Source organism: Harpia harpyja, chromosome 20, assembly GCF_026419915.1.
Source record: "Harpia harpyja isolate bHarHar1 chromosome 20, bHarHar1 primary haplotype, whole genome shotgun sequence".
NCBI classification, from domain to species: domain Eukaryota; kingdom Metazoa; phylum Chordata; class Aves; order Accipitriformes; family Accipitridae; genus Harpia; species Harpia harpyja.
The window spans coordinates 5,825,613-5,841,004 of record NC_068959.1 but is presented as its reverse complement, the minus strand read 5'-3'; the positions used below and the strand labels follow the sequence as shown (position 1 = coordinate 5,841,004).

The 15,392-nt window shown below is 50.7% G+C and overlaps 1 protein-coding gene across 1 annotated transcript in view; it reads left to right on the top strand.

Annotated features, from left to right (window-relative positions):
• The first annotated feature begins 1,510 nt into the window (after positions 1–1,510).
• COL23A1 (collagen type XXIII alpha 1 chain) overlaps positions 1,511–15,392 on the top strand; it is a 192,466-nt gene continuing 178,584 nt past the window's right edge. The window contains exons 1-2 of the mRNA XM_052771921.1: positions 1,511–1,850; positions 5,881–5,950. Of these exons, the coding sequence (XP_052627881.1) occupies positions 1,635–1,850; positions 5,881–5,950 (286 nt within the window). The 5' untranslated portion in view covers positions 1,511–1,634. The remainder of the gene's footprint in view (positions 1,851–5,880; positions 5,951–15,392) is intronic.

Below are 15,392 nucleotides of genomic sequence, written 5' to 3'. Positions count from 1 at the left end.
CTGAAGTGCGAACAGCGTATGAGATCCAGAACTTCAGAAGCTGAGCAGGGCAGGGGAAGAGTTGAGCTGGGTGTTAAACTTCATAGGAAAAGGGTTAGGAGTTCTGGGGCAGAGGGCTTAGCTGCCGCAGTAGTGATCAGTCCTTCCTCTTGTTAAGCTTTCTGGGTGTATCGGTTGTAAGGAGGGCTCAGGTCACACAGACATATTTTAGGACAAGGTGCTTTGCACCCTAGAAGCTCCCCCAGAGTGACAGTACTGTGCGCATGCGGTCGGATCTCGTAGAGCTTGTGAGCAAAGTCTTAGCAGGCTCATAGGAAGGAGAGGGGGAGAAGAAGGTAAGGAAAAGGTTGCTCAGGAAAACCTGGAGTTCTCTTCTTTGTATCTCCAGGCAGGTGGAGGAGAGCACGAAATAGTTGTTAGCAGATGCTACGGATGTGCCTGGCTAACTGGTTTGCAAATAGTGGCTACAAAAAAGTGGTGCATATATCCAACACGGCAGTCTAGCTGTGTGCATGGGTGCGTTTCATTAACGAACTCACTGGATACTGATACCACTCCTAGTAGCACCTTCTAACTGTCCTAGGCTTCACTCATCTGTTCTAGGAGTAAGAAGGGCAGGGTCTGCGGCCGGGAGGCAAAGAGTGCATTTGGGTTTGTAGGCTGCGTGCTTGGAGCCTAGACAAGCATCAAGTTATCCGAGGACAGCTTACCGGCGAGGTAAGAGCTGAGGCGATGCAGTCTGTAACAGCGAGGAAAAGGCGAGGAAGTTTGGCAAAGTCCGGGGCTGCTTAGTGCTTGTAGAGGAGCATAGCTGCTCTCATTCAAAGGCTCCCTAAGGCGGACGGGGTGCTTTACTGTGACAAAGCGGGGAATTTACAAGGCGCGGTGGCAGACCGCTGGGCTTTGCAGAGGAGGTCTCTTCCCTAAACCCGCTCCCTCTCCAAACAGGGGCTGCAGCACCGAAACAACAACAACAAAAAACCCACCCCAAACTGCTGCCGCCTCTCCGAGGAGAGGCGAGGCCGTTTCCCAGCTCCGCACCCCCCCCCTCCCCGGGGCAAGGCTGGCCGCAGCCGGCTGCCCGCTGTCCCGGCTCGGGGTGTGGGGGGGGGAGCCCGCTCCGGCCGCACCGACCCCGCTGGAGGGCGCCCGGCTCCGCGGCCGCCCCCGCCGGCTGCCCTGCGCGGCTGCTGCCCGCCTCGGCGGCCGGAGCGGGGCTCCCCCCCCCCCCCCCCCATTGCCTCTGCGGAGCTCCCCGCACCCCGGAGCGGCTCCGCCGGGCACCCCGGGGAGGGGACGGGACGGAGAGGCGGAGCGGTCCGGGCAGCGGGGGTTGGGATCCGCTCCGCGTAATCCCCCATGGGGGGGAGCGGCGGAGCCGCGCTCGGAGCATCCCCCCTTCCCCAGCGCGGGGGAGGCGGCGGCGGAGGGGGGGAGCCGCCACCCGCCCCCCCCCCCCCCCCCCCGCTTCCTCCGTTTAAGACCCGGGGCCGGCGGGGTTGAGGGGAGGAGAGGGGCCGCTCCGCAGCTGCCGGCCCCATTTCCGCGGCGGGGGGCGCGTCGGGCGGGCGCTGGATGCGCCGCCGGGGGCAGGCGGGCGGCAGCCGAGCGGGACCTGCGCGCAGCGCGGAGCGATGAGCGCGGGCAGCGGCCCCGCCGGCGCGGCGGGTACCGCCACCTCCGCCGTCTGCCTGCTCCTCTCGCTCACCGCCGTGGCCGTCTGCCTGCTGCTGGGAGCCAAAACGGCGGAGCTGCAGGGCCGGCTGGCCGCCCTGGAGGAGCGGAGCGCGGCCGGCCCCGGGCCGCTGCTGGACGCGCTGCAGCCCCGCGTGGAGCAGCTTTTCCGCGAGGTGAGTGTCGGGGCCGTCCCGCAGCGCCCGCGGGCGGGCAGAGCCGCTCGGGGAAGGGAGCTTGGGGCCGCGGCTCGGCCGGCTCCTGTTGCCCGCTGGGAGACCCTCCTCCCTTTTCCCAGGCTTTTCCCCTTTTTATTGCCGTTGCCATCGACGGGACCGTGGGGCCAGGCGTGGGCAAAGCCCTCCCGATTTAGGAGAGCAAATGCCCCAGGTGGGAAGGCGAGCAGTTTTAATGGTTGAGAACGTGCGACTTCTTCCCTCGTGCTGTTCGCCGGCACAGGGAGCCCGAGTACTTAAATACTCTTTATCTTTGGATGTAATGGACCGTAATTTCCTTGTTGGAAATTTACGAACATGATCCCTCTTATCCGGACTGTCTAGCGCAGAGTAAGTATCGTGTGGTCCAGCAGTGCTCAACTGATTTGTGGCGGGTAGAAGACACTAGCAACTAGTTACTTCCCTTTCAATCCCAGGGTTTTCTGAAATTACTCAGTAAAGATTTCTGTGCCGAAAGATTTCTCCTACTTGGAGAACAATTGTCCACGCTGACGCCCTTCTCCGTAACTAAACCAAATCTCTGGGAGCCGCTACACTTGATCCCAGGGTTATATTCTTCCCCCCAGACTCTGGTGTTTAGGTTTGGGGCTCTTTACAGGCGAGGGGGACGGGGAGGGCTCCCATCGCTCGTAGGAAACGCTTGAAGGTCCCACAGCTGGTTTGCTGGATTTGTGTAAACAGTAGTTCATAAAGTGCAGCAAGATTCACCCCGGCTTTCGGGGCTGCCGCAGGACACTCCCGAGTGATCGATTCTGACATCTGGGGAAGGTTTTACACTGGGATTTTATTAACGGCCTGACTGGGGTGCGAAACGTGGTGCTGCATTAAAATTGTTACAGCCACGAAGCCTCAATCGTGCAAAAATGTCTTTGCGCGCAGTGCCTTCCAGCTGTGAGCGGCTCTGGGGATGCGAGGGGGGGTGGAGGCAGCACTGAGGGGTCGGGGAGACGATTCCTCGTGTGCGTGTTACTGTCGGAGTTACAGTGAGGGTATCGCTGGCACCGCCGCAGCGTGTCCGTTTGGTTGCATCGATGTGCCTTGATAAAAGGGAAATGTTAAAAAATGTTTTTGTGAAAACCTTGAATACCAGACCAGAGGGGTGCCTGTGAGGCGTAATCACAAAATCTAGTTAACGTCTTTTCTCCAGGCAGGAATTAGCCTGCCAGTCGTGGCAGTGGTTCTGTTCCAATTACTCCAATAAATGTGCTTAGCAATGGGAATGGTTTCTGTGGCACTGCCTAAGATCATGTGCAACCTCTTGCTGAGATTTAGTTAAGTGTGGAAAGCTTGTTTTGTACTGGGAACGCTCAGATGGAGATTGTACAGGGGAAAATAAAGCAAAACCACATAATTGGGTTTCTAATGCAAGAGTGAGCTTGTTGAAACATTTAGTATGACCAAACTTTTGTCAATACTGAAAGTAAATTTGGAAACGACTAGCAGATTCAAGGAATGCATGGTAGTGGTTGGGCTATCTGCTAATAGTCATTTTAAATGAACTTACGCATTTATGTTAAAGTTTCAGAAAGCGTCCGTTTCTTGACCAAACTCCTCTCCGTTACATAAGACCGCTCGCTCGTCGGGCAACTTCTGTCCTTTCTGTGCTTGAGAGTTTGTGGAGAGCGAGAGAATATTTCCATCACCATGAACATCAACTGATGCCTGGGGTCAGTTTTTTTGTTAAATTCTGTGTTGGTCCTCCTTTGAAGTTTGCCACAATATTTCAGAAGTGAAACCAAAGCTCCATACGCTCTCTGTGCATGACCCGGCATACTTTGTTCTCTGCCACTACCCAAAAAGCATTAATCCGTATACCAATCTAGGGGTTTGCTGGCGTAATTTATGGCAGAGCTGCGTATGAAGAGCAGCAAATACAACACCAGCGTGCTGGCTCTGTTCCCTTTAGTGTTGTTTAAAAGTTTGGCAAGTAGGAGAGGCTAGGAAATAATAAAGGAAGGGTGAGTGTGTAGTTAAGGCAATGAAAGCCAATGTGGACAACTAGGATTTGGTTTCTGGCCCTGTGAGGGGCATCTGTCTAACTTTGGAGAAATTGCTGATTTTAATATGGCAGCACCTTGCCCTTCCCTTGGCTGTTCCTTTAGCGGGACGTGCTGCAGGGTCCTGCTTTGGTGCCCTCCGCAACATTTCCAAGAGCGTGGTCCGAACGTGGCAGCATCTCCACTTGCTCTATGTCAAAAGCCCCAGTTCAAAGCGTATAGTTTTCATACTGAATGGAAAATGTTAACAGGAGGAGGATTGCCGAAGCATCCAGTTGTTGTAAACAAAGCTGGACCGTTTTGTTCACAAAGGATTTATTGTCCGCGGTAGGCAGAGAGTGTCCAGATTAATCGGTTTCATGACAAGAACAATTCAATGGGAGAACAGAGGAACAGAGGACTCGCTTCAGGATTCAGATCTCCTCTGCTGTTCCCAGTGATGTCTGAACTAAAAGGAAGGAAGAGCTTGTTTTCATTTCCTCAAGCATCTTCATCATCCAAATGACTTTAAAAATAAACAGATAAAAATTGAGCGACTCTCTAACATTTAGACTGCAAGTGGCTGTCCGAAAAGTCTCTTTAGATACTTTCTTGCCACTTTTTCTCAAGGAAAGCATATGTTTTGCAGAAGGCAGCTAGATCGTTCTGGTATTTATACTTCCCTTAGGACAACTTCTCTGTCAGGTCCTGTGAAACCCTGTTGATACTTTCAGGACCTCTTAGCAGCATCACACCCGAGCAGCTAGAGAGGAATGCACAGGATTTCAACAACAGCTAAAACTACTTAATCCCCAGAATAAAAGGAAAAGAACCTAATTCACAGGTAGCCTAATTCCTGAATAGTCCACAGTGTTAAAATGTTTGAATGTAGACTGGGTTGTCAGCTGTATAAATTTCAAGTCTGAAAACCCTGAATTCAGTAAGTACTTTGAATTTTCTCTCTTTGAAATGGGGGGACTCCGGTTATCAGATTATTGGTTTCTCTCTTGGTAAATACTTTAGGTGAGACAGGGCATTCCTGGAGGACTGAGGGAACAACAATTGCGGGTGAAGATGAGATGTTCCCACCCTTGCCGGGCTGCCCCAGCCGTGAAGGGCTATGCCTGAGCTAATATAACTTACCTGTCATCAGGGCTTATTAACTTGGGCTTGGCAGCATCCTAAATGCAGGCACGAACATTTTGGTTGGCTTAGAGAGCAGGCAGAGTGCGCTCACATCTGCCTGCAATATGCCACGTAGACATTGCTTTAGTTTTGTGAATTTTTACGGGTTCTGGTTGTCCCACTGATGAGTTTTTCACCTTGGAGATGGATGGAAACACTGGGCGGACTTGGGGGCGGGTGTGCACCCTGGTCTCGCTGGCAGTGCCCACCCCACCATCCTTCACCTCCTCATCCTAAAGAAACCTGTAATACTCCACGTGGCTTGAATTTTAAGTATAAAATCAGCCAAATCAGGCCACATCTGTTGTGCAAATATCACCCTGCTATGCAAACTCCAGGGCATTTGGAAGCAGCTTCGCTGTCGGTTGCAGTGGGGCTTTCCCCGGGGCGTTTGCCCCGCTGTTGGGGCCGGCCGTGGCGGAGCAGAGGGGCTCTTTCTCCCCAGCACCGTTCCTGCCACCAAACACGCCGAGACGATGCTGACATCTGAACACAGGACTTGTAAGAGCTGCTCAGGATGAATCCAGCCCACGGTGCTTGGCTCAAGAGACTTTTGGGATGTGCAGAAGGAGTCTCTGCCTGCCCCGTGCGAGGGTTGTAGACTGGCCACTTGCTAAGAAACATTTAATATTTTGTGTCCTACTAGAGCATGGGGTATTATCCAAAGCGGCTGAACGCAACAGGATGAAACTATTACCTCTCGCTGGAAGGAAGCGTGCTGGATGGTTTGGCTGTTGGCATGCACGCGCAGTCCACATTTAGATATAATGTATTCTCTAAATGGCTATTTTTATTCCTCCTCCAAACAGAAACTGGGTGAAGGATTAGCAAAACTGCGGACGGCGAGAGAGGCTCCGTCAGACTGCATGTGTCCCCCAGGTAGGTGCAAACGTACCGGCACGGCCAACGCCAGACTGCCCAGGAGCCGCCTGCTCGCTGGACCGATGCCCCTGAGCTCCTCCTTTTCTACCTTATATATTCCTCCGTATCAAGGAGAATGCGTTAAGAAGTGGGTTTTTTCCAAGCTGAAGCGCTCTGTTGTGCTTGAGACTGTTAACTTCTTCCATTGCCTTGCTTTGGCCTGTTTACAGATAAAGGAGTTTGAGGTTTGGACAAAAGCAACGTTTGGCCATAAGAATAAAAGAGCGAATAGCTTTACTCGGTTGTGAGCCCTGGGTGTTGGGCCAAAACAATTTAGAAGTAGTAACAAAATCACTGGGGCTTAATGCAAGTGTGATAATTAAAAGCTGCAGCCTCTCTGCCTTTTAGGAGGGTAGCGACTTCTCCAGCACTGCCTTGCTGTATGAAAGCTGTCACTGATTGTTTAAATTTCCTCCCAGAGTTTAATGAACTTCTTAAACTGTCAAAACTTCCTGTTCTGCTGTGGAAGTACATGCTCCTTGGAAACAATAAACAGCTTAGATTAGTTTGTAAAGGAATCTCATTTATAGAAATGCTCCATTAAGTGCTCTGCTGTCTTACTGAAAGGCATGAATGACTTTGGGCTGAGGCACTTCAAGCTTTCTCTTCTTTTCTCTCTTGTCTTCTCTCTCGTCTTCTCTCTTCTCTCTTCTTTTCACAGAAGTAGCAAAAGATGGGTGAAAGATGTGCAGTGCTTTGATGGGGGAGAGTGCATAGCCCTGTTACAAAGCCTTGCAAGCAGCAGATAGTTCAATTCTGGTTTTAAAGAAAAAACCAAAGCTTAAATGCTGCATGTAGATGCATAATAGGCAAACGGGCAGTCACAATTTCTCCTGCCATCCTGGATACGAATCCTACCAGAACACACAGCGTTAGTCCATGCTCGCAGGACAAAAAAGATGGGCTTTTTTCCCCTAAGATTATGTGTAATAACCTTGGAAACATTTCAGTAACAATGCTCTTAAATGTGCTGCTGCAGTTGTACTCACTGGTTTTCTAGTGGAAGGTTCCTATGAGTGTCCTGTATGCCTCACTGCCTTGTAACCAAACCCTGTCACCTGAGACACAAATCGTGCTTATTTTCAGCTCTTCGGACACTGGTGGTCAAATTAGTTTTTTCCCTTCTGATGCGCAGACAAAACCAAGTCCGTCAGCCTCACGGGGCTCTGTGGGCTGCATCTTGCTCCTGCCTGTGCAACCGGGGCACTACTGGTGTGCTTAAGCGGTCAAGAGGCTTTTCCTTTGCTCTGCAGAAAGCAATTGGGACTGAAGAGGCTCCTTTGTGGCCAGGAAAGTCCCGATTCTGTTCGGGGTCACTGAGTTTGCTGGTTGCTGCGTTTGAGAGATGGGGAGAAGGGGGGGGGGGAAAGGTTTTCCCACGTGCTGCTGAAATACTTGTTTCAGTCATTAGTAACGAATGTCAAAGTAATTTGTGAGCTGAAAGAAGGAGAAGTGATTCCCTGGTGGGTAGGAAATGTTGTGGCATCGGTGGCTGCTCCTGGCTACCACCGCTGGGAGCCGAGCGCTGTGCTAAGGCGAGGATGTGCTGCCGAGCTGTCGTGAAGCCTTTCAGCTATTTTTGAGCAAAGCAAAGGAATCTTCACATGCGTTTCTTTTTTTTTTCCTCTTTCTCCTGAAGAAAGCTGAATTGCTGTCTGATCTGTATTTAAAGAGCTTGGTCCAGAAGCATCCTGAGAGCTTGTGGCCCTCACTGGTATTTGCTGCAGGGCTACGCCAGGTTGCAAACTAACAGCTAAGCTTCAATTCGCCTCCGTGCACCAAAAAAGCAGCCCCTGGGGAAAAGAAAATCCCCCCATGGAGGGGACAGGGAGATGGGGAGATCCTGCCAGCCCTGCCGACGGGGATGCAGGGAGCGTGGCCAGCATCGGCAGCCCTGGCTGCAGCCCCGCTCCTGCTTCCCAGGGGCAGCTGGAAGCTGGTGGGTATCCTAAACGCCTGGGCTGGAGGGCTTTTCTCCTCCAGAAACCCTGCTAAGCTTAAGAAGACTTCCTTCGTATCACGGGATTTAAAGCAAGCCCACCGAAGAGCTGTCGACGGTGGTGCTGGCTGCATCGTCGCGCCGGTGTGGTCCCTTCCTCGGGGACTTTTTGGGAAGAGGGGGACTTGCCGCCCTGCAGACCCGTGGGCAGCGGCAGGAGCAAACCGTGTCCTCAGAGCTTGCCCCGTGAGCTGGGCTTGTTTTAAACAAGGCCTGTTTTTCCTTGAAGCGAGTCAGTTTTGGGGGTTTAGTTGGGGTTTGAGGGGGTGGGGGATGTTTGCAGAGGATTGCTTTGATAAAATTGACTTGCTACACATGAAAAGCAGTTTGGGACAAGATGACTATGATCCACTTAAATGAAGCTCGAGTTATTTCAACTACAGCGAAGTCCCAAATGAGTGCTTGTAAAACACACAAACAAAACAAATTACCCCCCCCCCCAAAAAAAAAACCCCAACCCCAAACTGACCCATTTTGTGCTCTGCAGTAAGTCACTTCTTTGGCTTATAGGGCTCAACTGGGTTGTTAAAAAGCAGCTGGACTTCTAAAATGGGACCCTCAGGGCTCTTCGGGGCGAGCAGGGCTGTGGGGGTGCGGGCGGTGGGGCCGGTGGCCAGCAGAGGGGGCCCGGCCATTTCGCCAGGGCCACAGAGACATCCCAATCGTCCAGAAAAATAATAATAATTTATAAAAAAAAAGCTTAAAAAATGACTACTCTGGCTCTGACGCTGGGCACACTGCAGAAAGGTGTCTCCGTAGTTGCTCTCGGCATCTGTGCGCTGCTTTGAGTTGAGTTGTTTTGCTTTATTTGTTCAACCAAAGCGGTGGGGGGAACGATGACGACAACTTCGTGTCACTTTGGCTCCTTCGTGGTTTGGGCATTCCCGTGGCTGAGGGAGACAATAGCATCCTGGGGGGTTTGGGGCAGCTGGACCCAGGTGCGGGTCGGGCTCCAAAATGCCGTGACGGTGGGTTGGTGACCCCGCTCCGGTGAGGAACGTGGCCTTTCGTCCCCCATCATCCCCCCCCCAGCTATTTGGGACGGGACAGCAGCGGTTGCGTGCTGCTGGCGCCAGGCAGGCCCAGGACAGGCTGTCCCCATATGTTGGCTCGCTGTGAAACAGCAGCTCAATATTTTTATTATTGTCATTCCCTGAGCCAGGCCTGTAATATTTTGCAGAGAGGCCCCTCGTCCCCTTATGTTCAGCCTCTTTCTCTGGTGGGATCCTCACACAGCCTTCGCTGCAAGATAAAATCCAGCAGGTGCAGGAACACTTGTTTATGTGGCATTTAGGACAGCCTTCAGCTGATGAGCACTTGGAGGTGGGTTGAAAGCAAGACTAAAGCTTCGTGCTTGCAAACACTTCGGTTTTTAGTTGTGTGGCCTCTGGCTGCCTTTTTTTTTTTTTTTTTTTTTTTTTTTAAGGAGTCTTTTTTATTTTTCCCCCTTGTATTTTTAAGCACAGTCTTTTGAAACCTGAGGTGCAAAAGGCTCTTGTTAAATACAGTATTTGCCATGCCAAAAGTCTTCAGGGTCTGTGAGAAGGTCCCTCAAGGTGCTAGTTGCACCGTTCCTCTTAAATCCAGTAAAAAAAGGCTTAAAACAAGCCCCAGTCCACAGAAAATGCCCTGCCCGGCAGCTGGTCCTTGCTGTATTGCAGACTGAGGGTGTGAAAATCTCCGGCTCTTTCGGCTGCTCTTGCACTGCGTATTTCAACGTATGAGTTGTGTTTCTGTGTGCCTTCTTATTTAGGAGTACCTCCGCAGGCTTTGCACTCCAGAGCCTTAACTCCAAATTTCCTGGCTGCTGGATGATGCATATCCCTGTCTTCATCTTGAATTCACGCTGAGACGGTGTCATATGCTTTTGAACGTATGTATATATTACAAAACAGTGTTAAATGTTCAGTGTAGTAATCTGATGTTCCAGTTAATATGTGACAAATATTTCCCAATAATGGCTTGGCAGCGGGAAGAGCGGAGTGGTACTCCAGCCTGCAGGACGGCGGATTGCTCCATTTCTCGGCGATTCAAACCATGTGTACTTGGGGAAGCTGATCATTTAAAATCCTCCCTACCTCTGCAGACTCAGCAACTCCAGAGGCTCTCTTGTTGCGCTTATTATTATTTATATTTTTTTTTGTTATTATTTTTATTTATTTATTTATTTTTACCCTAACTTTATACACAGGGATCAGCTTTCTCCAGCTTGCTGTGGAAGTTTGGCACGGTACTTTTTGTGGTTCCCAGCGATTTGAAATGTCTGCCTAATTTTTACTGGGGTAAATGTTGTCTTCAAGTGTCACTCGCTATCTGCCTTCTCCCCACGTTGTCTCCCCAGGTAATTAGCACAACACAATTTCCCTAATTGCTGGAGATCAAGGAAGAGAGGGCTCTGCTTGCTTTGTAGTTCTGACAAATGGCAGATGTTTTCCAGCAGGCCAAATGGGATGCGCTGAGCTCTGTTAATGCTGGCTCTTTGTTTCGCACTCTTGCGTGATAGCAGCTCTCTATTATTACTCTCCTTCTACATCTTCAGTATCTGGGTCTGTAGTGCTGCGTTTCTGAGTCATGAGTCCTTCAGGATAGTTAAATAGATATGGAGAAATAGCAAATGCAAGCAAGTATTTCTTTTTTAAATTAGTGGTGATCTCTGCTTTTCTGAGTTGCTTTGCATCTACTGAGCTTAAATGTCTGAAGTATTCCTTACTGTCACCTCAAGAGATGCTTTTCTGCCTACTGAAACCATTAAAACTCAGTATTTTTCTGTAATTTCTATGATTTAGAATGAGACAAAGAGCTTTACAACATCTTCAAGTTTTAAAATGTTTCCTAAATCCTCCTTGCCTCGGTTTCCCATACCCTTCCAGTCACTTCGCTTCAGCAGGGTTTACTTTCTTGGTCTGACTTTGCATGCAGGAGGCTAGGGCATTATAATTACAGGTTTAGTATAAACAGGATTTTTTTGCACTAAACTTGCAAACACAATCAGAATTCTCTCCTGCACAGAAAAACCTGTGCCAGGATTTAAAAAAATGAGCCAGAAGCCAAGCGTTAAAGCTTCTAAATAATGAAGAACAACTGGCTGGGAAGGACTTTTGACAAATGGTGCCATTTAAATGCAGGCACTTACTTTCTGTTTAACGTGGTTTCGAATCCTACCCCTTCAAAAATACAATCTGATCGCAGATCTTAGCAGCTTTTGGAAAAACGCTCTTTGAGCATAGAAATTACTGCTGGCTACCTTCCATCAGCTCCTTCCTGGCGACCATTCCCCAGTCCCTTTTGGATATTTGTGGAAGGCCCCGAGGACATCTGGAGCCGTGTCTGCATGCCACATGTGCGGGAGCCGCCAGCCGCCTTCTCCCGGGAGCTACCTGGGGTGGGCACGGATACCCTCCATCATCTTCTTACTGTGGGCACGGATACCCTCCATCTTCTTTACTGTGGGCACGGATACCCTCCATCATCTTCTTACTGTGGGCACGGATACCCTCCATCTTCTTTACTGTGGGCACGGATACCCTCCATCTTCTTACTAGAAGGTCCCGGAAAGCAGCCGCTGCCGCAGAGTGGTGGCCCCCATCTCATCCTTGGGAACATCGAAGCTCTGCTTAGGGAGTTGTTTTGTGGCTTCGGAGCTCTCCGTTGCTGGAAACCTATGGGTCAGGGGGTGGTTTTCTTGCGCGGTTGCAGTAGATGGAAATAAATGGAGGAGAGGGAGTCTCGCTTGGTTTGGCATCTCCTCCCAGCCGTACAACTCGTACATGTGTTGAGCGCTGCAGGGTGCCAGCCGGCAAGGGGGAAGGAGCCCAAAGTCCCTCTTGAAAGTAGAGGACTGATTTTCTCGTGGTCCTGTGGGTTACTGTGTGTCCGGAGAGGGCTGCTGGCCCCGAAGCAGCAGCAGCCAGGTATGTCACGGCAGTGTCAGGGGGACTTCTGCTCAGGCTGGCTTGCTTTTCTCTCTCGCAAAGCCACTTTTGGCACTGTTCCGCACCCCGATTGAGGAGCTGGTGGTGGTGGAGGGAGCGGCAGGCAACAGCCAGGTGTGCGGCAAAGAGCAGGTTTGGGTCTGGGAATTTGGGGACTGCTCTCAAACGGAGCTCCCCAGCACGCTAGCATCCAAGGGAGGGCACGTCCTCCGTTCAACACCCGTCCAAACAACACCCTTACCAGATCAGCTGCTGTGTCAGCCAGCAGTGACGTTTAATGTCCTACCGAGGTGACATTAAATGCTGGATGTGGCCAGGACTTTCCGAGGCAGGAAATAGCGTGGTACCAGTGTTATTCCCAGAGCTGGCAGCACCTCTGACACGGAGTCAGAGGCGTGAGCTAAAAGGCAGTCTGGCCTCAAAACCACTGGTGCAGGAAAATGGGCCGGAGCCATCTCCCAGTGAGACTGCGGCAGCATTTCTCCTGGTGGCATTTGGTGCATCTCCGGCGTTTGAACGCGAAGGCCCAGAGCAGCACACCAGGAACCAGCCCTTTCCCAGCAGCATTCATCTTTAGACCGCTTCAGCAAAAATTAATTAAAACTGGTGACATCAATGGGAGAAGGCTTTGAAAATTTATTTTTTCTAAGTCTGCCAAAGTTATTTTGAGTGTAATGAAAACTACAAAAATAAACCTGATGACCATATCCTCTGCGAGAGGCTCTGTGTAACTTTATCTTTGTCTCGACATATGAAGTCATTTATCTAGGCACAGATATTTTTTGCTGCCAGCCCCTTCAGCGCTGCCTTTCCAGAGAGGAGGCTCTGAAGCAGGTTGGTTCAATGCTCATGGACTGACTCACCTGGGAGTTTCCCATCAGTTTCCAGTTGGTTTCCTCCTCTTTCTTGTTCAAGTGATAGATTAATGTCACCCACGTGAGCAGCGACTTGGCTTTGTAGAACCGATTATTGAAAATAGCCTGCGCTTGGCGTGGTACCTACTGTATCTCCATGCTGTCTCATTGAGCCGGTAGTGCTGTCATCTCCTGTCCATCCTGGGTGTAACAGGATGGGAATGTGTTTCAAACCCAGCATGCTTTAGGCTGATCTTATCATTCGTGCAGTGTTGATAGAAGCAGGTTTTAGCACAGAAATGATTTTTGGGCAGTCAGCTACCGCTGATGTATTCCTGAAGCGAGAGCTGCCCTATTTCTCTGCCACCGAGAAGCTCCAGGCTGATGTTTCATGACTTGCGTCGCACAAGTACACGCTGCGTAGTAAGCACGATCACTTGCACGTGTGGCTGTGAGTGTGTAGATAACAGCAGTCAAGATCAAACCGGAGCAGAGGGGCTGTATGACTGTGATGATGACATGCTCTCGCTGCACTGGGTGGGTTTTGCTTCATTCCTCAACAGACACTGCTAAATAACGATCCCTCTGGCCTCTTCCAGGGAGCATCAGCCTAGGCAAAGGCTGGACAGACTGCCCCACCAACCTCTGTCCTTGGCTTCCCCCTTGAGAAGTCCCAGACTATCCATAAACCTGGTGTTATCTCCTGGTTTGCCATTCAAAGACCAGAGACATCGCCCTTACCCTGGTGCTGCTTGTTTGCTCCTGGTTTGTTGCTCTAAGACACGGTCGTTTGTTTTACTTTGTAGGGTTGCAGGGGCAGTAGGTGTAATGCACTTTAAAGAATCCAAATATATCTCCATCACTTGTGTCAATCCTATAAAGGCTGGAATTAATCCCTGAGAGGCAAATCTATCAGTAGCTTTTGGGTTATTTTACAGATTTCTGGGCCAGAGAGTTCCTTTCAGCTCTTGTTAAATAGAGTTTCCTTAAAGGAAGGTATTCCTCTGAACTCCAGCACCTGAACAGCATGCCTTCATGTTGCCAAATTTGCTCATCCTTTGACCGTCATATTTTCACGGGAGGGAGGAAGGTGAATTGGAGAGTGAGACCCATAGCTGGCTGTAGCGGAGAGTCCTAATAGGATTTTAACCAAGTAATGATGTTGCAGCAGTTGCTCACTGAGAAGTGTGGCTTGCCTGGCTTATGAGGACCAGGGTATGAATCCAAATATCAGCCACGAGCGTGGATCGCTGTGCTTCTCTCTTGCCCTGCTGCTACCAACCCAAAACACAAGCCGAGCATCAGTCATGCCAGCTGGGATCATCCTTAAGGGTCCAGGTGTTATTTCAGACATAAAAGCAGAGAGAGATCAGGAAACTTTTGCCTGTTTTCTCAAAATATGTGTCTCGGTTCACTGGGAAGATGCAAAGAGGTTAAAGGGGGAAACCTGTAAATAAGGTGAATCACTTCTAGGAACTGCTGGGAGTCAGTGAAGGCAAAGAACAAGAGTGGGTCATACCTCCAAAGAGTTTGGGAAAAAATGTGTTTAAGATCATTAAACATTTGTACAACAGAACTTCTTGGGAATTTGGCTTGAGTGAGCTGTTCAGTTAAGCCAGCGGCAGGGAGGAAGGAGGCAGGATTTTCTTTTGCCGAAGGGTTTCATAGCTAAAGCTGCAATAACCCAAGTGAATGGGCATTTTACAGCACGAAAATCCTACTTTTGTCAGAGTCTTTAGTAGCTGCTGAGCTTGGTGCATCCTAGTCTTAATCCTGAGCATGGACCAGGATTTACCTTTATTTCAGCAACTAGCTATCTAGATCAGCAGTGAAATTATTTAACTTATCATGGCTGGCACGCAGAGCACCCGGACCTTGGCCCGTGGGAAGGCGGTGTGACACCAGCAGGTTTGTCCCCAGATGTGTTAAGGGGGTGGCAGTTCTCCTGCAGCCGTGTGACCGAGTGCTCCTGCACCTTCATTTTTCACGAAGCCAGTCTGGCTGTAGGAAATCACTGAAAAGCTATTTTAAAAGCAGCCGCCGTGGAGGATTTGGCCACGGGTTTGTCCATCCGTGGTTGTGAGGACTCTGGAGGCAGCATTGCTGCAGTGGTGTCCCTGGGGTCCCTTGGCCCCGGGGTGCCAGGTGGGGTGGCAGAGACGCGGTGGCTGTACCTGGCTGAGGTTGGTGCTGGGTGTGCAGGAACCGACCCTTGAACGGACCTCGCCACGCGCGTGCACGAGGTGCACGGGTCTCTGAGTGACAGGTCCTCGTGGTGACACGCCGCAAGGAGAAGTAGCATGAGGAGACAGATTCAGCTGCCGATCTTTTTTTAATTGCACCTGTCCTACCATGATAAACTAGACAGGAAAAAGGCTGGATTTCTTTCTGCTTTTCTAAATCGGACCCAAGAGGCAACAATTCTCGTCATTTCCCAGCTATGACCCCATGGTAATGCCACCACTCGTATGCAGCATCCAGCCCTGGGGGGCAGGCGATCGTCTCTGCAGGCTGTGGCTTTCCACCCCGAGCACGAGCACGGTGGGCGCAAGCGTTTGCGTTAATGCAACCTCGCAGGTTGCGCTCACGTGGTTTAGTGACCTCGTTAAACCTCC